The sequence below is a fragment of the Thermobia domestica genome, chromosome 3, assembly GCF_964235325.1.
Source record: "Thermobia domestica chromosome 3, izTheDome1.hap1.1, whole genome shotgun sequence".
NCBI classification, from domain to species: Eukaryota; Metazoa; Arthropoda; class Insecta; order Zygentoma; family Lepismatidae; genus Thermobia; species Thermobia domestica.
The window spans coordinates 159,941,177-159,963,674 of NC_137456.1; the positions used below are offsets into that span (position 1 = coordinate 159,941,177).

General features: G+C 32.9%; 2 protein-coding genes across 4 annotated transcripts in view; one reads left to right on the plus strand and one right to left on the minus strand.

Annotated features, from left to right (window-relative positions):
- LOC145680843 (vascular endothelial growth factor A-like) overlaps window positions 1–8,333 on the plus strand; it is a 78,547-nt gene extending 70,214 nt beyond the window's left edge. Inside the window, exons 6-7 of the mRNA XM_081751953.1 lie at window positions 3,276–3,442; window positions 8,051–8,333. Coding sequence (XP_081608079.1) covers window positions 3,276–3,442; window positions 8,051–8,069 — 186 coding nt within the window. The 3' untranslated portion in view covers window positions 8,070–8,333. The remainder of the gene's footprint in view (window positions 1–3,275; window positions 3,443–8,050) is intronic.
- Window positions 8,334–10,958: 2,625 nt separating this feature from the next.
- Window positions 10,959–22,498, minus strand: part of Ptp10D (Protein tyrosine phosphatase 10D) — a 279,629-nt gene continuing 268,089 nt past the window's right edge. For all 3 annotated transcript variants that reach the window (XM_081751951.1, XM_081751950.1, XM_081751948.1), the window contains one exon: window positions 10,959–19,627. In XM_081751951.1, coding sequence (XP_081608077.1) covers window positions 19,596–19,627 — 32 coding nt within the window. In that variant the 3' untranslated portion in view covers window positions 10,959–19,595. The remainder of the gene's footprint in view (window positions 19,628–22,498) is intronic.

The window sequence follows — 22,498 nt, forward strand, 5'->3', positions numbered from 1 at the left end:
TTGATTTTATATTTTGCTTTTTGATTCCGGTAGATAGTCATTTTATTGTGTATATATACTTGAATGTTCTGGTACATTTACCCTAATGTAGCAAGGTAAAGCCACTGATTCAATAGAATAAGAGTAGCGTGAACAGTACTTTTTTCCTGTTACTCAATGTATATGGCAAATTGGAAATAATATGAACTGGAATAGAGGATAGGTAGAGAATTAGGATTAGAAATATTATCATTTCGAACAGTTAATGAAAATTTTAGCGGATTAAAATTAAAAATTTCACTACTATATAACGAGATCTGTCTTGGGTTGTGAATATGTAAAATTTAGTAGATAAAGTTAACGTGGGTAAACTATTATTATGAAAAGTTACCCTTGATATATAGTGTTAAAATATAGTAACAATGATTAGTGTATATCATGTTTGTATATCACAGAACGTGTATTTCACGTGGCTTTCAGAAGAAAAATAAATAATGATTAACCGTTGCAAATTCTTTAACGATTATCTACAAAAATTCTCATGGAACTTAGTTAAAATGTTCGTTAATTTTTTAATTTAATCCGTTAAAATTGAACAAAATTTTCAGTAATTTAATTGTTAATTTTTAACGGATTATCTGAATATTATATATTCAATAGCTGTGTATTACAATAATGGCTAAAGGCACTCTGACTTTGTATAGTATCAAGTAGCCATAACCTTCACAGACGATGACTTTTAATAACAATTTATTATTTTACTAATTCACTGTTTACCTTATTTCATTTGATTAACATATTCATTCTATGTATTATAATTTCTTGTTTAACATGTGTAGTATAGTAATCCATATTTAAACATTTTGACATTTCTTATTTTGGTTCTCGTCCAATTTCCACCCTTTAATCCAATATTTCATCTCCCTTTCATGGCCTCATTTTCATTAAGATAGTTTTAAGAATAACTTTGTTGTAGATCGATTTATTTTCTCCCAATTTCTGTAGAAATGTTATTTAAACTAGTCTACATGCAATATCAAAGGATAAAAGTTCTACTGATACAAATAATGATGCATGCAACAATGAATAATCTAAGAAGATGGTTAAACAAAAATTAGCATAAACAATAGAGAAAATGATAACGTCTTGATGGAATACGAGTAATGAAAAGTATTTATTTTGTGAATATGACATTATCAAGCTTCTTGCCCAAAAATAGATTATTCCAATATTCTATTCCGTATTTACTGATAACAATTAATGTATTTATAGAATTTCAATTGATGCGATCTATTAACTCAGATTTCATTATCATCATCATCATTATCTTGTATAACATGATTTAATATCGTACAAGATGTATCTAAATTTTGTTAATTGTTTAGGATTCCACCCCCTCCCCCAGAAACTGTATCTTTAACCCTACGAAATGATTTTCTTTCTTTCTTTATTTTTTACAATTCCCTTTAGGTCGAGAGCCACCTATAATGGCTATCCGCTACGAATGTCCAGCTAAGGTATCATTTATAGTAATTTCTTATTTTAAAGACGAGGAACACACACACACACACACACACATACCTGTATATATATATATATATATATATATATATATATATATATATATATATATATATATATATATATATATATATATATATATATATATATATATAGGCGCGGATCCAAGAGTGGGCTATAGCACCCCCCTTGACACTCAGGTATACCCTGGATAAAATGAGCCTCAATCCTGCATTGCATTGGAGAAAGCTGCAAACTATGGTTTAGCACCTTCCTTGATCAATCCTGGATCCGCAACTGTATATATATTAAATATATATATATATATATAAAGATCAGGAAATCGTTTAATAAATTAAATCTTTCGTTCATGTGAACAAATGTATAATCAAAGTGTTGGGAACGGAATACAAGTAACTGAAATTGACAAAGGGTTTAGGATACTGTTGGCCGAGTTTGAACGTGTTCTTGCTGACATGAGAGATGATTTGCAACAGTTGTATATAATATGCATGTAAGTTAGTTAAAAATTCGAATGAAGAAGGGAAGAAATATTTCATGAACGCTACGAAATACGTATGTAAAAAGATAAAATGTTCAGATATTTTTACAGATTATGATGGTTCTGTTTGAAAATAAATAAATAAGCCCCGATTTACGTCAATTCTCAGTTATGTAATAAAATTATAACTGCTAGCGCGTATAAACATATTTGCGGCTTTTATACACATTGCAGTATGCAACAATATATTTAACTAGACTCTGCATCCACAGTAAATGTAACGAATAGTAGTAGGCAATATCAGGTTACTGGTAAACGCCTAGAGCAGGTGAGGACAACTGAGACTAATTCTCGAGAAGTTTTCTTTCTATTACTGTATGGTCCGCTAAAAGGGAGCGGATACTGGACAACTTGTGTTACCGACTTAATGTAAAGACAGTTTCCAAGCAACCTATAAATGCGCAATTCAAGTCTAAGTCCTCCGATATCAGTGGCCACTCGTCAGCACCCACCCTGAATATTTCATCAGATGCAGCAATGATGTGTCATTAAGATAACCCACTATATTGGAGATGAAAGATATTGAACAGTTATCTGGTTCCCGTACCAACTTCGAAGATCGTTGCTTATAAGGATTGCAACTTGTCTTTTGTTGTTGCATGGACGACTATAAAGATGTTGCGAGTGTCGCATAAACACTTTAAAATGCTCAACCATTTGTGCGTATTGCGTGGAGCATGGCTACAGCAACAAGGACGTAGAGGATGAAGAGCATGTGAATGGAGATTTACACTACAAGAACAGACAGATTCACATTTAAAAAAAAAAAAAAAAAAAAAAAAAAAAAAAAAAAAAAAAAAAAAAAAAAAAAAAAAAGCAAGCACTCCGAAGTTCCGAACATCCTCGTGTATGGAATAGAGGGACTAATATGAAGGAACGCTATGAAGTTATTTTTATTCAATGTACTGTAATTTATGACTTTCTGCATTTTACACTTGTTAACAGCTAACGTATTTGTAAAAAGAAAATATAACAATCACAATGTCCACTTATCATTTAGAATTTAATAGTGTAAAATTATAAAATTATACCAACATTCTAATTCTAAAATAAAGGATCACTGGCTCGATGGTTACGATCACTAGCTCAACGACAACTACACAGAGAAAAGTAATCCATGTGTATGTATGTATGTATATATGAATGTATATAAAAACCTTCAAATTTGCAATACTTACAAAAACTGTATTTACGTATTTTAAATGTATTTCAGGTACACGACATGAAAAGTTGTATGTGTCTCTGCATGAATATGGAGGACAGAAAAGCAGAATGTGACAATCACAATGTGAAGATATGGGATCAGAAAGATTGCAGCTGCAAATGTCCACCTACAATTGAATGTGGTACTGGCACTGTAATGGATGAACATACATGCAGGTATGTTTTCCGAAGTTATTTAAGATAAGAGTGTAATAATGAAGTAAGGAAATATATACTAGGTTATATATTATGTCCCAAACGTTTAAGAAAACGTAACGATAACTTTGATATTGTATTTAACATAATCAGGTCTGTATTTCTGAACGGGCCCCAGGGCGGAAAATTTTTAGGGGCGGTGTATTAAAAATCGAGATTGAAGTATGGTGTGCGGGGAAAAAAGAGACTGTCCACGAAAAGTTAAGGAAGACCTATACTGAAAACAATGTAAATATCGAATTTCCCGTTACGACCCTATTGGCGCTAGGAGCTGAGGCTATTGCTTATTGGCTGTCAAGTTAAAACTTTTTTTTTTTTTCTTTCTTACATACAGCTGAATACAAAACGGAAGGGGTGAGCGCAACAATTTGAGGAACATAGGTTGTAAGCCAAATATATATATTTATTTTATTATTGGCACACAACTTGAATATTAGCCCCAGGCGTGGTCAGAATAACTTTAACGGCTGGGATGCTGCATGCTAGAAGAAACGGGAAACCATCACTCTATTTTTCCCTAGTTTGCTGACAGCAGAAAAACATATGTAGAATGGTCTTTCACACGTCAAAATATAGTCCCATTTGGATATCCGGGGTGAATATGTCTTGAAAAGGACTATTGGACTAAAGAGTAACAGTGTGGAGAAGATTGCTGGAGAAAGAAAGAAAGAAAGCAAAACGTTTAGAATAAGAACATGGAACGTATCATGAGGTACGTGATAAGAAGATATAGTGGTAGGAAAGAGAGAGGGGGTGAAGAAGGTTACAGTTGATGAACGGTATCAAAACAGAAAAGCCGTACGTGAAGACCGTGGAGTATGAAAGCTCCTCAGTTGCGGAAAGTGACCCGCCAATAATGGCAGAATACTTATAATGATAATGTTAATGATGATGACTAAAGCCTCCGATTTCTAAAATGTCGAATTTTTCAATCAGTGAAAATTACAAACCTCAGAGCTCAAATATACACTCTACTCTAATTATAATACAAAACTTATGTGATTAATATATTGTGCTACGTACGTATCTACCCGTTGCTGTTAGTAACTATACGTTGCACCGCTATTGAAATAAAACTGGAATTGGAATTCTGGACTATCCACGCTTACAGCCAACAGTAGCGATACTATACTTCCGAACTGTAAATATTTGTTTCCAGCAGAGCAGACGGCGACATTCTCAACGCTTCATCGATCAGTATATTGTACTGTGGAAGATAACGCAGTAACAATTCACGAAAATTGACCAAAGCTGGTACACAAGAAGGAGATAATGGTAGGTAATAGTAATCGAACATGGCACCCTGTAATGTCAAGAACGTATTGTACAGATTTCAAAAATACAGTAGGCTTGTATGTGGACTAATATATACTGGTATCTCATCCACAAACAGCAAACATAATTGGAGTCTCGCCTGCCTGTTAACACATCCCCGCATCAGTTCAGCGTCCTCACCATGTGTCCAAATGCTACCAATCGCCAGTCGGTCAATGTTCGTGAAACAAGTAGCTGAATATCCTCGTTGCAAGAAGTTCTTCCAATCTTTTGTTTCTTCTGGTCCTCGAAACAACTGAACCTGGCTTCCGAGAGGAGGATGAGGAAAGCTATCGTTGTGAGCTTACGTCCCCGAGTAACATGGCCGAAGCCTCTCATGAGTTTTGTCTTTCATTGTGGCTGATTGCTTCAATTAGTAGCTTCCACTTCCACTAGTGCTGATTGTCTCGTCCTGGAGTCTGTGTCACAGGTAGGTTACTGAATAATAAACTTTGTTACGAATCACAAATGAAATAATTTAAATTAGATCTTGTTACATGAGAGGAACCTCAAGAGATACCTCTATACCACCCTCGTTATTTGCCGCTGGACGCTTTTGTTGCAGACTTTAATTAATCACAAAAAATAATTTCCATAATATTCTGTTGGTGAATGGAATACATCTCGTTCAAAACAAATCTTCAAGAGATCCCTTCTCTCTCAACATGAGTTTAGGGTCGGCTATGGAGGAATTGGGTAATTTTCTGCCAGTATTTTCTTCCCTTATCCAGATCTCTTCAGTTCTTGCACGATAGCAATACCGATTGGTCCGCCTGGGCTTTCTCTTGTGTCTAATATATCTAGTAGACATTCCTCTATACGCCACCTAGGAAGCACCTTATTGGAAGAAGACAACCGCAGGAAGCGATTATTCCATTGATAAACCATAAAAGTTGTCTAATTTTTGCTTCCATAAAAGTTTCGCTCTATGATATCTTGTATGTAGTCATGTATAGTATATGACAAGTAAGAATATAATACACAAATATTAGTCAAACATATGAGGCTAATAAGACCATTTCTTTTTAATTTCTCCCACGGAAGGATGCATAATTATAGCATCAATATTAAAGCATAACTGCTTAGAAAAGATTTAAAACTACCTCGAAAAGACCTTCCAAACCTCCCTCAAAGAATTCAGAAAATATATCAAATTAGCTTTTTCTCTGGTTTCCATGCATTACCATAATTAATTACTAGCTTCAAGAATTAACCAACCCATCCGCCAACTGGTACTGTAAATGGAATCTCATAATCAATAACAAATTCAGGCTAGTTTTGATACAAGCATACAAACTTTTGAAAGTACGTCAAACTCGCTCAATTTTATCATTAATAGTTATTAGTCCAATTATGTTTAATACTCTGAAACAAGTTCCAACGAAACTCATTCTAAGATGTTCTATTTGACCATATTTAAAGCAGAAACATTATCTAAATTCTATCAAAATGAAAGTTTATAACCACTTTACTATTTATTTGTTTAATTAATTATTATGTTTTATAATTCCTAAGTTGGTTCCAATGCCTACAGTGTTCCTTAAGTTAATTTTGCCTTATCAGGGTGTCTACTGAATTTCATTTTCAAAATTCCAGTATAATCAGTACAACTATTAGCAAAATTACAGTACCTAATACAATTATCTTTTTAAAGTACTTTAGGAATAAACCCACTCTTGATGATTTCAGGTTTGTAATTGTTTTACCATCAAAAGAATATTCTTAATAAATTTAGTTAGCCGTGATCATTTTAAAATTCAATGACTTTTTAACATTTTTAAAGGGTCTCCCAACTCCCCTCACAGCCCTCCACTCCATCCATTGTTTTAAATATCTAATTACAAAATGTATAGAAATCTTGCTTTGGAAAAATTTACGATCTCAATAGAAACAAAATTGTTTCCAAGACTATTAAAACAATTACAAAAAAGTATTGTTGACAAATTATTAGTTTCATGATTTTTCCAGTACGTGGGTCAAAATTCCAGTATCAAAATTAAATTCCAGTATAATTCAAGTATTTCTAGTATTTCCAGTATCAGTAGACACCCTGCTTACACAAGAAAAACTTTATGGCTTCCCTGCGTCAATTTCTACACCAGCTTCATATCACGATAAACTTCCAACTCTTGAACGGCATGCATTCCGAATCGTTATCCGAATTCAAATATTCAGCCTTACACATAATCTATATTTTGTCAATTAATTGCCTATTCTTAAGTTTCAGCTACAGAAACGTCGAACAGAATTCATTACTCAACGCTACACAAACACTACTTCTTGAAACTGTACAAAACCTTCCTTTCTTTCCGTCTTCCCCAAACTACTAACATGTTCCATATATATCCAGTTCGCTTTTCACTTTAATGCTACTCACTATCCCTAGCCAATTTTACTATAATCTCTAATGAGAATGTTATTTACATACTCAGATACCTCTACCTCATATACTTTCATCGTAACTGCACAGGGATTTGCTCTGTAACTAACAGAACCACAGCAAATATGAACTTAGAGCGGCTTAAAATAAGTAGCAACTATAAAACCATCGAATGATTTCTTTACATTTCCCATAACATATAATCCCTGAAAGAAGGCATAGCACTTCAAAACAAAAAGGCCCATGAATAAAGCAAGGTTTGACACTAACGTGGATTGAAAAAAAGTTAATAATTTTATTTTTGATCACCACTCGAAAAATCAGTATAAATGAAAGTTACTATGTTTATGAGTTAATATATATTGAACCACCAGCCCGATCTCGATCAAATTTTCAACATAGTAAGTGTATGCCTGGGACGGTTTTATCATTTCACTTTGACGGTGTAACTTAGGAGGAGGGGAGAGGAGATATTAAAAAGTGATTAAAAAAAATGACCGATATTAGTGCCGAATCAATAGTTTTCGGGGTCGCTGAAATGAACAATGATACTTCCGATGCCGTTTAAATCCAAATTTAGTCCCGCAACTTGGGAAGGAGAGGGAGTTATACAAAAATGATCGAAAATTACCGATATTAGTACCAAATCTATAGTTTTGGGGATCCCTGAGGAGAACAGTGACACTTCCGATGCCGTTTAAATCCAAATTCACCCCTTTATGTCCAAAATGAAACGTATTCTTCCAGTGCAAAAAATCTATTACATTCTTTCATTTGTTTAAGGTAAATTTCCATTCTCTTCCACATAGTGTCTTGAAAGAGTTTATTAAATTTCGAAGCTATTAATTCTAACGACATATTTTCTTTTATTTCAGGTGTGTAAGAGGAAAATAATCGTCTTTAACATACACCAGTTTCCCAATAACGATACTTGCAAACAATGTATCCAGTAATAAATTTTAATGCCTTGTAAATTTATGAACATTTAAGATCAGAAATAAATTTTGAATCTATTGAAATAACAGCTGTTGTACTATCCCTGTACATCAACGACCTCTTCAGAAAATAAAATTAAAGCAAATCCTGTTCTATCTCCTGTTGCCACTATCTCAAAGATAAAATGTACTGTGAAAAAATACAAATAAATTATTGTAAAATTATTAGAGAAACGATTGAAAAAAAAAAAAAAGGAAAAAAAACATGATCAACGAAATTACCGTACACAATGTTTCATCAACGCAGAAAGATCACACTTACGTACAGAGATGACCACTCGCATTATTCAGTCTCATTTGCAAAAAGATAACAACCGTACTTGTTTTGCAAAACACGTCATTAATTAATGAGAATATTTAATCACAAATTATCTTTCCGTAAGGTCAAAAGATTTTCTAACGAAGATATAACTTTGAAAAACTCTTTATACATTTCAATACTTTCCTTTCCCGTCATGCAATGGACAATAAATATGGGAAATAGGTGGAGCTGGGAGTGTAGTTTTATTTAAATTCATTCAATTACACTTTCATCTGCATGTTCTTTGCCTGTCCTCTCAGTTGCTTATACCACTAATTCGTGGGTGCTTGACGGGAGTCTGTAAAGTAGATAATCAGTAGAATCCACCACTGATACAGATATGAACCCAGTTGCAATCGATTCAGAATTGCAAGAATAGATTCCATCTCCTCCGTTAACTCTCTATTCAAACCGGAAGTGGTTCAAATTAGTCATTAGTCATTTCCGGTTTCAACGTTTATCGCCGTAGAACAAAAAGGGTAACAGCGAGAAGCTGTTTTTGCAAACGATTTAGCGTCTGAAGGCGACGTACCATATTTATCCCAAATACTCTGCCAAAACCGGTAGGCATTCAAATTTAATATTATTTCTTCTTTCAACACTAATTTCCACAGAACAGAAATGGTAAGAGATACCGAGATGTGGGTTTCTACAATCTTATCATTGTCCCATGAATAAGCTTCACAAAAACTTTCTTTTTAAAAGGTAGAAAAATATTTTTTATAAAGGTGCACTGTATTTAAAATTCTGTTTTGTTTTGGCTGGAGAAGGTGTTTCTTATGTCCTCTTTGGTTTCCATGTTCCGTTTTTCATTGTTTACCTTTCGTTTGTCTCTATCTACCAGAACCATGTGATTCTGTCAAGGAGAATGGTGGTTTAGTACATCTCCCTTTTCCCTTGACCACGACGACTCCACACTGCTTCATGCATTGCTAAAGAAGTAGCGTTAGTTTTTCCTATGAACGCTCCGATGTGGTGCGGCGATCGCACATATTCTTTTCTTGTGTTTTAATGAACTCAATTTATATGATTAAAAAAAAACTCATTTCTAGTTCGGACTTAAACCTCTCGTAAAAAACATAAATCTGAAAAAACTCTGAGTGAGACGGTAAAATAAATTCTCTATATTCAGTAATCCTTGTTTGCATGTTGCATTTTGTCATACTGATTCTAGTCTAATTACATTTTCTGATCTTAGTTCTACTTATAAACCCCAAACGTCTCAGTGTGTCATGTTAATAGATGTCGCTACGTGCTACATTGCTTGCCTACCTGACGCTAATAGATGTCGCTAGCGTGCAGGCAATTTGCGAATTTAAAACTAGTGGCGATTTAATGGGATCTTAAAAACCATACTGTTTCAATTAATTATTTTGCAACAGGGCAACAGCCGTAGCTATATTTAGATTTGAGCATTAATATGTGTGTATTTATACAGTAATATATCTTATGACTATCGAATTGGAACCTAAGCTGTATTGCTTCAATTTAATTATTTAACAATGAATAGTGATGATACAGAACATGAACGTCCTTTGCTGCTCATTATTAAGACATCGACCGTAACCAACTTGAGCATTAATATTTGTGTAACCGCGTGTTGGCTGGTGGACAAACAAACAAACTTAACTAACTAAATAAATTTATTTATCAAATATGAACAATTTAAGCTTTAGATTAAGTAGGATTTTAACTTATAGTGTACAGTGACCCACAGGCTCGCGTGCAACAATTAGCATAATGTCGAAGAACATGTCTATAATGATAATAATTTTAAAAAAAACCTGGACTGCTGTGGAGGGGCCTAGTCATTTAAATAACAAAGCACCTGATGATAAGTTTGTGCCGGTTCTGAATAATTTTCATCCTAGAGGATAGTATTTTTCATTGCTTTAGGGTTCTCAATATCGATATAAAAATTATTCAGAAGATGGGAACAGCCACAGGTAGTGTATCTTAGTTTCAGTAATTAACCAAGCAGAATGTATGTTCAAATTACTGTTGTAAAGATGGGAAACTACAAACTCTTTGTCTGCTATCACATTCACCTTGCAAGTATCATTTCAAAGTTTGCAAGCAGGGGTTTCATTTAGGGGGGCAGGGAGGGGCAATTGCCCCCCCTGCTTTTGAGATTTATACAGATGTTATCAATAAATTAGTAGAAATTCAGTGAAAACTGCGAAATTTTACTTATATCAAGGGTGCCCCCCCCCAAGCAAAATCTGAAATGACGCTCCTGTTTGCAAGTGTCATTTCGCTACACAGACACTACATGTCACATTTAATCAACGTGCTACTCGAGACTAGTACAGTCCAACGGAGTGTGCTGTAACATAAGAAAACATCTCCTTAAGTCCGGCTTAGAAACTTACTAATGAGAAAGAGAAAAGAAGAATTGCTATAATTCATTTTTGCAACGACTCATGATTTATACGCTTGAAATAATGATTTTTTTTTATATACTCTGTTTTAAGGAAGGTAACATGAAGTCAGAGAAACAATTTAGGTAAATTTCAACATTGTTCTATATTCATATATAAAAACAAATCCAAGGCAATGACACCTCCTCATTCATGTTCACTACATAATTAAAATAACTTTAAAAGATGTTTCAAAATAAACATCGCTTGATTTGTATTGTAAAAAAGTAAGTACAGTACATCATCTACAATTCTTCTGTAAGATTATTTTACAGTAGTTAAACAGTACAAACACCGTCGCTTGCCCACGTAGGTCAATATAAAAACATATAGATACATTTTTTTTTTTTTTTTTTTTACTGTACATGATTACTTTACTTCGATGATATTGAAAACCATTCAAAATTTCCTTTTTAGCTCAATACTGTTTTAAAAGGTATTGACTGATCTGTTACTATTTTTCACTTTAGAAAAGTATTAATAACTTACACACTAATGGACGGTACATGATTTTATTCAACTCGTAACTCAATTGATCAATCACATTCTAATAAAAAGAAACATGCACAGCATGATACGATAAGTAGAAAAATATTTCATTATGTCGACAAAATACTGTACAATTAGACCTTAAGCATTTTTTTTAAAAAAAAAGTTTGTTTCGCCACAAAATAATTATAACTAATTATTTACATAGTTTTACATAGCTAAAAGTTAAGGCACCATACAAAAACATGATCCCTTATATTACTTACGAACAATAGCATCATACTTTTGAAACAGATCTACTGCTATTTTCATGGACATTAAAATTGCGTATTTTATTGCTACTGATATAGTTGTTTTTCTTTGCTTATATGCTATTATGATCAGTTCGTCATTAAAAATGTGTACCTCTGCATTTGATATTCCTGGCAAAGAACACAAACTTTATTATAACCTATTAGACAATTTTACATCATAAGAACTTTTAAACTATTCTTTTCCTAATATACAAATAATTCAGGAAGTCATCCAAGTGCCCCAATTTCCTATACACTTTCGTTGTGCATTCCTTTAGTTTAAAAAATGGAGAAGTGACAAGCACGAGTAATATTTTTTAACAACTATTATGATCTCTCTAAAATTGAAATCAAAAGATAACCTAAAGTAAACAAAGACATGCGAAGGCTAAAGCGAATTCGAGATCATTTATGTCACATAATATGTATAAGTGTGTATACTTGGAAAGTAGAAAATGGTACAATCCGCGGCAAAAAACCTGCAACATGAGGATGTAAGTTTATTGTGAAACTACACCTAACAACACAGGGAATGAACATAACGTCTAAGTGGAACAAATCACGCCAGGATAAACCTCGGCCTCCTCCCGTGCACACTTACTTTGGAGCAAAAGACTTCGTCATTTCACAATAAACTTATATGCTCATGTTGCAGGTTTTTTGCCGCGTATTGTACAAGTGATGTCAATTAGGTATGGTAAATGGTCGATTTTTGTAGGTATGGTAAATGTACTTTACGTATGAAACAATCATGAACCTAGATCAACTGTGTAGTGTTGATAATAAAAAAAAGTGTTATGTGTACTGTCGGATAATGTTACAGCGCTATTAAAGAAGTCACTATCGCGAATTAATAGTGAATACACATTGAAAGAAAGAATATAATCACCAAATGACCAATCCTAAGCATATGAACTTTACTTAATTGAAAAAAAACAATAATAAGGATAACACAATTATAAGGAAGAAAGACAAAGATACTTCAGTGATCAGTAACAAATAGAAAACATTTTAATTAATATGAAAGATATGATTCAGCTTTACTTAGAAAAATAGTGACAAAGTAAATTTACATACTAACTCTATTCCAGTTGTCATTCTGCTGCATCTTGTCCTATGTTGACAGAGAATAGCCATGAATTATTATTAAAACCTTTTCCTTTCAATTCTTTTCGGTTCGTTACTCCAGTTTTATTCTAACCTGTCAATAATAATAATTTGCGCATGTAACCGACACTCATGGATTCAAATTTGGGTTAGAGCTCCTCCGTGGCTAAGCGGTTAGCGTACGCGCCTTTGGCGTGGGAGACCCGGGTTCGATTCCCGGCGGGAGCTCATGTGGTTCGGATTCCACGTTAATCAGTAGGTCCACGTCTCATATAGCCTCGCTGCTGAAAGGGACGCTAAACTAAAAATCAATCAATCAATCAATCAAATTTGGGTTAGGGAACCAATTACGAACTACGTTTTAAAAACAACTCACAACAGGGACAATAAATAAATAAACCCAGAAATACATTTAGTAAAAAAAAATATATATGTACACTTGATCACGTGGGTAAAGCATGACGTACGTCCTCCAGCACTTGCGGCATAATTTGTTCCCGGTCGGTTCCGAAAGAAATGTGCTACATATGGAATTTATAATGGTTATATTTGGGTTCATCTACAAACATTATAAAGAAAGGGATTTTTTTTTGAATAAATAGATCAGGAGTAAGGGAGATACGAAATTGTACTGCACTAAAATAAATTTAAAATATATACCGGTCTATGTTTTCTTTACCTAGCACCCTACAGATTGGAACCGAAAGTATATTTTCAGAACCTTCCACTTTCGTTGTCACGGGAAGTGATGAAATAACTTCACTTACCCATAGCATGCACAGTGTTCGTAATAGCCGTAAAATACATATTGGCAGCAAGAATTTGACCAAAAAATATACATTAGGCCTAGTACGAAAAATAAAATAATGATTTAAAATTATCTATTAGGTTATATTGAAGTGTATGCCAGGATATCTCATGCAGAGGCGAAGTGACAAAGTAGAAATACTGCTTGTTAAGTTCGATCAAAATTCCTTAAGGAAATACTACTACTAGTTTTATTGTGTATGTAAGCCATTTTTCCTCTAATACTTTCTTACTGTATCATGTTGCTTTCACAATTTATTTTGATAAAAATAATCTCATGTGACGTCAACGAATCAACCTAATATTAGGTTATACTATTCTGTCAGAAATGAAGAATAAAGAACTCAAAGGACTTATTAAAATGCAGCGATAATAAAATGAAATATTACAATACACACAGCATATATAGAAACAACTTCCTTCGCATATAATTGACTATAAATACGATATACATCTACATTAAATTTGAATGACCTTGATTTTAGTCTTAATCATTAGTTACACACAAATTAAGTAGATTTCACCAGACCTTTGGAAATGAGTATCACAACTTAGACTCTTTAAATTTATTTTTGTCCCTTTTTCTTTCTTTTCACGCTGTAACTGCCTTTTTACAAGCATTAATAGCTTTCACGAAATTAAACACTGCGGCGATCACAATTGAAACAGGGAAAGAATCAAGGAATGCTAAATATTTTGAGGTTCACAAATACATACAAATAAAAGTAATAAAAAGAAGAGGTTCGAAGAATAATACGCTTTTTCTTATGGTTCTTATGCATGAAATAGTTTAAAACAAAGAATTATATTAATTTTTATCTAAGTTCAATTGACACTTCATGTTAAAGCAAGAAATTTGACAGAATACTTGTAAATGTTAAATATAAAATCCATAATCCGAAAACAGCTGAAAGTACAATACCTTTGATATGCAGATATAATAATTTATATCAGTGATAAAAGTGAGACTCTTTAGTTTAACCATCCACGATTATGCCCTAAGGGTCAAGGAGACAAATTACTAATAATGTTTCTAAAAGATCATAATAATATACTATACGAATCACATACATAAATTAGCAGTTAGAAGACGGGTCTCGTTAATTGGTATTGGCTAAGTTTAAAAATAATGTACAAATTCAGATTACAGATGTAGAGACTACTACAGTGGAGATGTATCAAAATTGCAAGAATGTTCATTCTGGTTTATAGAGCCATGTTCGGACCATGAGTTTAGTCCAATTATTCGGCTGGTCCTATTACCAATATGCATTCACTTTTATAGGATAATGTTCAAACCATGAAATTTTGGCCTATTATCCAGGTGGTTGCCTTATCTGACGCATTTCGATTCATAAGATCATGTTTGGATCATGAATTTTGGCCTATTACCTTACATTTTCCAGCCTTGTATGCATAGTCAGTTTTTTAATTTAGTTATAAAGACGTTTTAAAAAGTAAGAAATAAAGAGAGAGAGCAAAAACGACAGAACGGATGGCCATAGATAACATAATATCCATATACGTAACTCTTGTTCAATATAGAAAGATTCAAGACTATTAAGATTTTAAGCACTTATTATAAATACATAAATTCCCAATAGTAAACTGAATTACAGGAAGTGAGTAATTCCAAACAGAAGAACCAGTATGTTTAGACAATTTCTAAACAGCTATAATATATTATTGAAATAAATCAGTCAAAATTTCAAGAATTGTTGAAAATCCACAATATTAACGTTTGACATTGAAAGCCTAGGTGTATCCTTTATTACAACTTCATGTTTGTCGAGTCCTATAATGGTACAGGCAATATTTGGACTTAAAAATTACGTCTACTTACCTTTATGCACAGAACTTATTTCACTCTTGCCTCAACAGCAACAAAATTTGTTTCTCGACATTTATCATCTAACGAGATAAGGTTCTAAGAAAGGGAACCACTGTAATAATAGTTGGATACAAGTTTCTAAATTATTGTCTTACCTGAGTAGTATCATTTACAATATAAAAGAAAAGAGCACATAGTTTTATGTACATCAAACATACAACATATACAAAGCTCCATTTGTACACCTTTTATAGAGATTCACGTATATTATAAGATCACAAAATAACATACTCGGTCATGCTCCGTACAATTTCCGTGCAATCCAAATTTCTCAAGTAACTTTGTACGAGTAATAATAGTGGTGAAAGAAACCAGAGTGACATGATCATGTACTACGTTATTTATTACTGTTTGGGATGGGAAGAAGAAGAAAAAGAGGGCAGTGTTTTTTGAAGTAGTTTCCTTCAATTGCGTTATTAGATTAGAAAAATTTCAGTTACAGTGCTACGACATATAATATTAAAAATACATACTTTTCTTTAACATATTACTAGTTACACAAAACTTAGTCAAATTATGTATGTAAAAATAAAATTATCCTATCCACCAGAATGTAAGTGAACCAGTGTTAAAAAAAAAAAAAAAAAAAAAAAAAGATACCAGGGGCTTTTTCTTCCTCTTCGTTCTCTTTAAAAAATGTACTGGTAATCACATTAAATTATGAAGTGCTATTAAAGGAAAAAGATTACAATTTGGTGGTAAATGGAAAAACCTCAGTTGTTAAGATTTTATAAAGGTAATAATTTTAGTTTGCTATTGCATAAAACAACACCAATGTTTTGCTATCAGAAATTATTTTTATAACAATTTTAACAAATTAGTTAGGGACAGAATTTTTCAGTTTGTTTGTTTATCTAGCTTTTCTAGTATAAATAAAGAAGTATAAAAAAATCGATAATAAGAAACGCAGTCCTGTCAATAGAGTAACAAACATATACAGGGTATAACAAGCTTTCTCCAAAGTTATAATTGGATTTAGAAAGTTAAAAATTCTTGTGTATTCTCTTGATTAATTCACTTTAGAATCGAATTGTAAGACCACGTTGAATACTGATTTTACATTATTGTTCATTATAATGAGGCAAAGAAAAAAGATATTTTTATGTCCTATTCAGTTGAAAAGAGATTCTTAGAGACCATTATTAGAGCAGAGCGAGTTGTTACTTATGACCACCTAAAAACAGCAACAGAGATGCAAGGAAAAAATTATATAACAACAAAACTGAGTGATTTATAGTTTAAAAAAGTAAAATAAAAAATAGTTTTTGTACAAAATACACACAAACATACGTACATATATATACACACAAAATAGTATAACATAGAAAATAATAAGCAAGTTGCGACAATAAGTACATTTTCATAAAGGATTTCTTAAGTAGAAAACGACCTCAGTACAGAAATACACGATACAAGACTTTTTAAAAAATAATAATTGCACACAGGATAAAAATACTGTAATATACTATTAATCAGTACCTTCCAATTGCATACTTCTTATAGCATTCTTGGAAAACATAAAGAGAAGTATATAATCATCGTCACATTCTTAGTGCAAACCATAACTACTGAAGCTTAATCTTGTTTTTTATTAATTCTTGCTTAAGAACAGCCTATCGTAAGATGACAAAATATACATCTACGTTATTAGTAAACCTGAGAAATTGTTTAAGCAGATCTTTAATTAAGAAAATCTTTACACTCATCGTCTAATTTTTTTTTTTACATATTAACAATAATATTTAAGACCAGTTTGCTTGCACGATTACTGAACATGTAGAAGAAAAATGAGCAATTAATATTTAAAATATTATTACATATAAACATTGTGCTTCTCGGAGAGAATGCAATATTTATTTCTGTAGGGCTAGTTACACCAAATAATATGTTAACGTTCAGAAGTAATTAACCCTACTATTTGCAGTGTGTTTTGCAATGAATATATAATGTAGTGTAAAGCCAAGAATGGCTGTTAAACACCACGCTATAAAATTACTTAATGGCGTGAAAGGATGCACATGAATTAATCAGAATTGAGGAAACTAATCAGAATAAGTAATTCCATAAGCAGTGTGATTTCTTAACGAAAGTACACTGAAGACGACTACAACTGGTCGTTGAAACGTATGTGTCGAATTGTTATGTTTACTTTGGTGAGTTTCTTTCTGATTATGAAAATTGTCAATTTGTTAATTTTAACAATTACAAAATAAACGCCTATCAGTTAACACGGTTGTAAAATAAGCTCCAAATTCTAGACATACTCGTAAGACATGTATGTTAATAGGAAATGGAAACAAATACTTTGAGCCAGCCGATATCACTATTTTATATTTTTATTTAAAGTAAAATAAAAAATGCTGATTTATTTATATCCAACTCGCTATTTGTGATATTATCAAAAATGATATTTTTATAAAATATATCTTTCGAATGAATTATTTGTTCACAAAACAATTTACTACTGGTATAAGCTGACAGTGGCTCTAAACTTTATCGCGCTTCTCCATAGAGTGTATCACGAAATTTTACAATTTAAATATCATGAATTTAAAATGTTATAATCAATTTTCAAACAGACTGTATCAGTAAACGCTTATAATAGTAGCAACAATGCTAAATACCACACAGAGTCCTTACTTTATAGAGACTTATAATCTTGGACTATTATGGTTTATATTATTAATAAAAACTCATATACTAGTGCCGTGATGTCGTGGGCGTTTAGGAGTGTCGTCAGTCGAAAAAGATTGGGAGCTTCTGAGCTATAATAATCTGATTTATGAATACTTTATGACAGAGGATGTTGTAGAATGACCAATTCATTCCGAAATTACCAACATTGAAATTAATGACAACAAGAAGCATATCATTTATGAAAGTGACTTACAACGAATCTACTTTACAAAAAACTGCAAATTATCTTCACAAAAATGCAAGAAGAAGTATGCATATGATTCCTATATAATGCTTTTTTTCATATGAATAACCGTCATGATACAAGTTATCATATGTAAAATTACAGATGTGCGGAAAACATAGTCACAAATTACAATGCAATGTGTAATTTTTCAAGTGTTCACTCATTAAAGCTCTACGAGGTATAAAGTGGAAGACACATCACATAACAAAGTAACAAATGAGAGAAAGATACAAAGATCAGATCAGAGTTGAGTATTTAATTCTAATATTTTACTGCAAGATGTAATAAAGAAATAAAGTAGACTTAAGTTCGTTAAGCTCACTTATTAATTAAGTACACAGAACAAATCGTTAGAGAGCATGACCTGGCATCTCATTTTTGATGTAATACAAAAAGATCTTTCTTCCATACCGAGTCATACGTATACCAGAAACACAACTACACGTGAATTGCAGTATTGTAACGTAATTATTGCTACAACATATTCAATACCTCTTCCTATGTGTCTGCATCATTCTTGTGCTTGATCATTTCGTCTTAGATTATTCTGTATCACAAAGAGAACGACAAAGACATATACTGTTCATAGTATGTGAAATACTACAAAGTTCATATGACATTAAGTATACATTTTCAGTAGCATAAAAAAAATTCCAGCACCATAATCTTTCCAGGCATTAAACTTGTAAAACTACAAAAGTTACAGTATATATGTGTTCGGCAGTATATCAAATATGCCTGGTTAATATCAGCTTGTGATAGAAATCAACACATATCAAATACATTTTTTCTCCTCACTCAAAATGATTTCTCAAAAATAGTAATATCTTACATACATTAAATATATGTATATATATATATCACATTTTTTCACTAAGACGATATTGAATAGTGACTGTACAAAGAGGACGGACAAAGAGGACAAAGTTTATTATTAAATTAATAAGTTGTAGAAGCTTAGTTTCTGGTGTGCACTATAATTTTACATTTGTTATCATGTGGTTGACTGAGTTGTAAAAATACCAATACTATGAAACGTTTTTATAAAACTTTATTATAGTCATCTTTCCTTTCCAAGAGCTCGCTTTTAAAAACAGCATTCTAAATTCTTTCACCGGTGACTACTATGTTTTCTTGATACTAAAAGAGCACTATGTATTCCATGGAATGGTCACTTAGCGACGTATTTTCCTGTCACATCCCAGACTCTGCTATTCCCTCATCATCTGAAAATGAAAATGTATTATTATTGTTGGAGTACGTACTTAATAAAAGGAAAAAATGGAACTCTTTCAAACACGCATCATAAATACATTAATGCTGTGATAAAACAATAATAATAATTCACCTTTTCAAAATCACGTAAGAGTAACGAAAAATTAATATTCTGATAATGCTGTATTGCCAAAATTTTAATTTTGTTCAAGACAAGTTTTGCTGACTTATCTTTAGTAACATACTATCTTCCTCACTTGATGTCTCGTTTCTAAATTAAGAAACTCGTTAACTTTTTTAATGATGTAATCTAGTATGGCTTTTAACTAACGCGCCATAACATCTTATTTAAATAGTAGCATCTGAATAAGTTACACATGTTGCTCGTACTCCCCAAATAAAAGAAGAGAATATATATATATATATATATATATATATATATAACTACAAACAAAATTAATTTAGATAATCGTTCAGCTCTGGTCAAAGCGTAAGTGACATAGAAACACCGTATTCGCGTAAGTTACTGGTGGAGGATTATATATGCAATGATCAACACTGCCGCACTGTGGACACAATTGGAAGCAAGTGCTGGCTGTGGGAACTCCGAGCTCACAGCAGTAATTGGTGACGCGCCGAAAGAGGGATCGAGTGTTTTCAGCACCATATTGTGTGTCAAATTGAAAGTGAACATTTAGATATGCTAGAACAATGTCAGCGACCTCACTTCGTTTTATTAACGGAATTTAAGCGAAGGCACATCTTGAGTTTATAGAAGGCCAGGTGGTGTTGCCAGAATAAGCGCAACATGTTGCACGGAAAGTATCAACTGTAAATTCATGTTAGCACTCATTAATTCGAGAAAAGTAGACACTGCTTACGGGAGCTGCATACGAATGCACGTCTGACAGCCGCATCCAAAGAGCAACCATTAGGGATCTTACGATAATCACATCAGATATTAGGAATATCACACCTACCTATCAGCTAAAGCCACTTGCAATCGCTTGCTGGACGCAAGATTATGATCAGAATATCGCTAACCAGATTTCTCCTCACACCTCGCGACAGTGCAGACTACCTCCAATGCTATCAAGAAATTGCAGGGATGAATGGCGCGGCGTTGCGTCTAGTAATGAAAGTCAGTTCTACCGCCACTATATGATGGCCCTTTATGAGTGAGGTGTCGACCCCGTGAGCGATACTTTCCACAATGTATAAGGCATCAATATGCAAGGGCAACGCCAGGCATTGTGTAGGAAGCCATAGTCTACAGTGGTCGTTCGCCTCTGATATTCATACAGGGAATAATAACCAATACAGCGTGCATCACTCATTTTTTACTGTTGCTGTTCTTGAGCCATCAGGAAAATGTGCTCTTTTAACATGGCAATGCACGCCACTCGTGTTACTCGAAGTTCAACAAGGCATGTGTTAACTTCCCTGATCAGTACGATTATCGAACTTGAGCATGTATTGGAATCGATTTAACGGCTTCTGATTCGATCTGCAACCATAACCAACTGCACCACCGGGTAGAAAATATGTGAAGTAACGTCATTTCCTTTAACAACATCTGACGTCTGAATAACAGTCTCCCTGCAAAACTACACACCTGTACTGCAGATGAAGAAGGTCACACATCGTACAGATGGTCTTCTAATGCACAATGTTCATTACGCAATATAATATTCAATTTGTAGTTCTTTTGCTTTCGAAGGAAAATAATTCACATACGCAATCGATATCTTCATATATTTCCTTCATGCCCCATTTTATAGTCACACTAACTAATATGTCTGCATTTCATCAAAGATTATCTGAAGAGGTTTTTTTCATGCCCCATTTTATAGACACACTAATTAATATGTCTGCATTTCATCAAAGATTATCTGAAGAGGTTTTTTTTATATATACCAATTATAATTTTACATGTTCAAGCTATAAATATTTGTATTTCTTATCATGATACGTTCACCGCCTTCTCTGCGCCAGTCACATTGAATTCGTACAACACATATCAGTGTTCTGCTGAAAAAAAATCACCCCTCTAAGTCCAGCAGTTAAAAACAAAACGTACAAGAATAGTACAACTGTCACTTGCACTCCTCCACATTGAATTCGTGCAAATAAATAATATATTCCTATTCTATGTATTTTCATACATCAAATTTCGCACACAGCAGTTGAAAACAAACACATAATAGTAATAGAGAAATTTTCCCCTCTCCGATTGTTTCACTTTCCTTTGGAGTGGAACTATATAAAACAAAAACCGAGATCGTGAAAACTTGCTCTTAATGATGATCTATGATTACGCAAATAATCACCGAGATATACAACTTACGATACAGTTTACAAATTGATTTTCATTTTTATACATTGTCACTCTCCTTCCAAATCATGACCTGCTAATGTTCGGAAACGAAATATTAATTTTTCTAAACGATATCATCATGAATGTATTTAAAAAACACATCTCGTGAATCTTTCGAAAACCCCTTTCTAGCTTTCCCTGTGTCAGTCATCCTGAATTCGCAGAAGTGACAGACATATACTTTGTATTTATCAAAAATCCTAGCATATTAAATTTCGTGCCTTTATATTTATCAGTTTACAGGAAACAAGATAATGGTAAAAGCTTCCTCCTTCTCCCCATATGGTTTATCATTATTCGTTTCTCCCTTAAACATTCTCAAAGAGTAATTTTATAATGGAAGGGAGTTTGTTCCAAACAATCTTCCCCAAAAATGTATATAATGATTTTGTTTCATAAGTACTTCTACAATTCCTGTCCTCTTAGGACGTATTTCACAAAAATCTAGAAAGTTCAACAGACTAGTGTACATTAGATTCCCTTGCTACTGCAGAATCCGGTATAT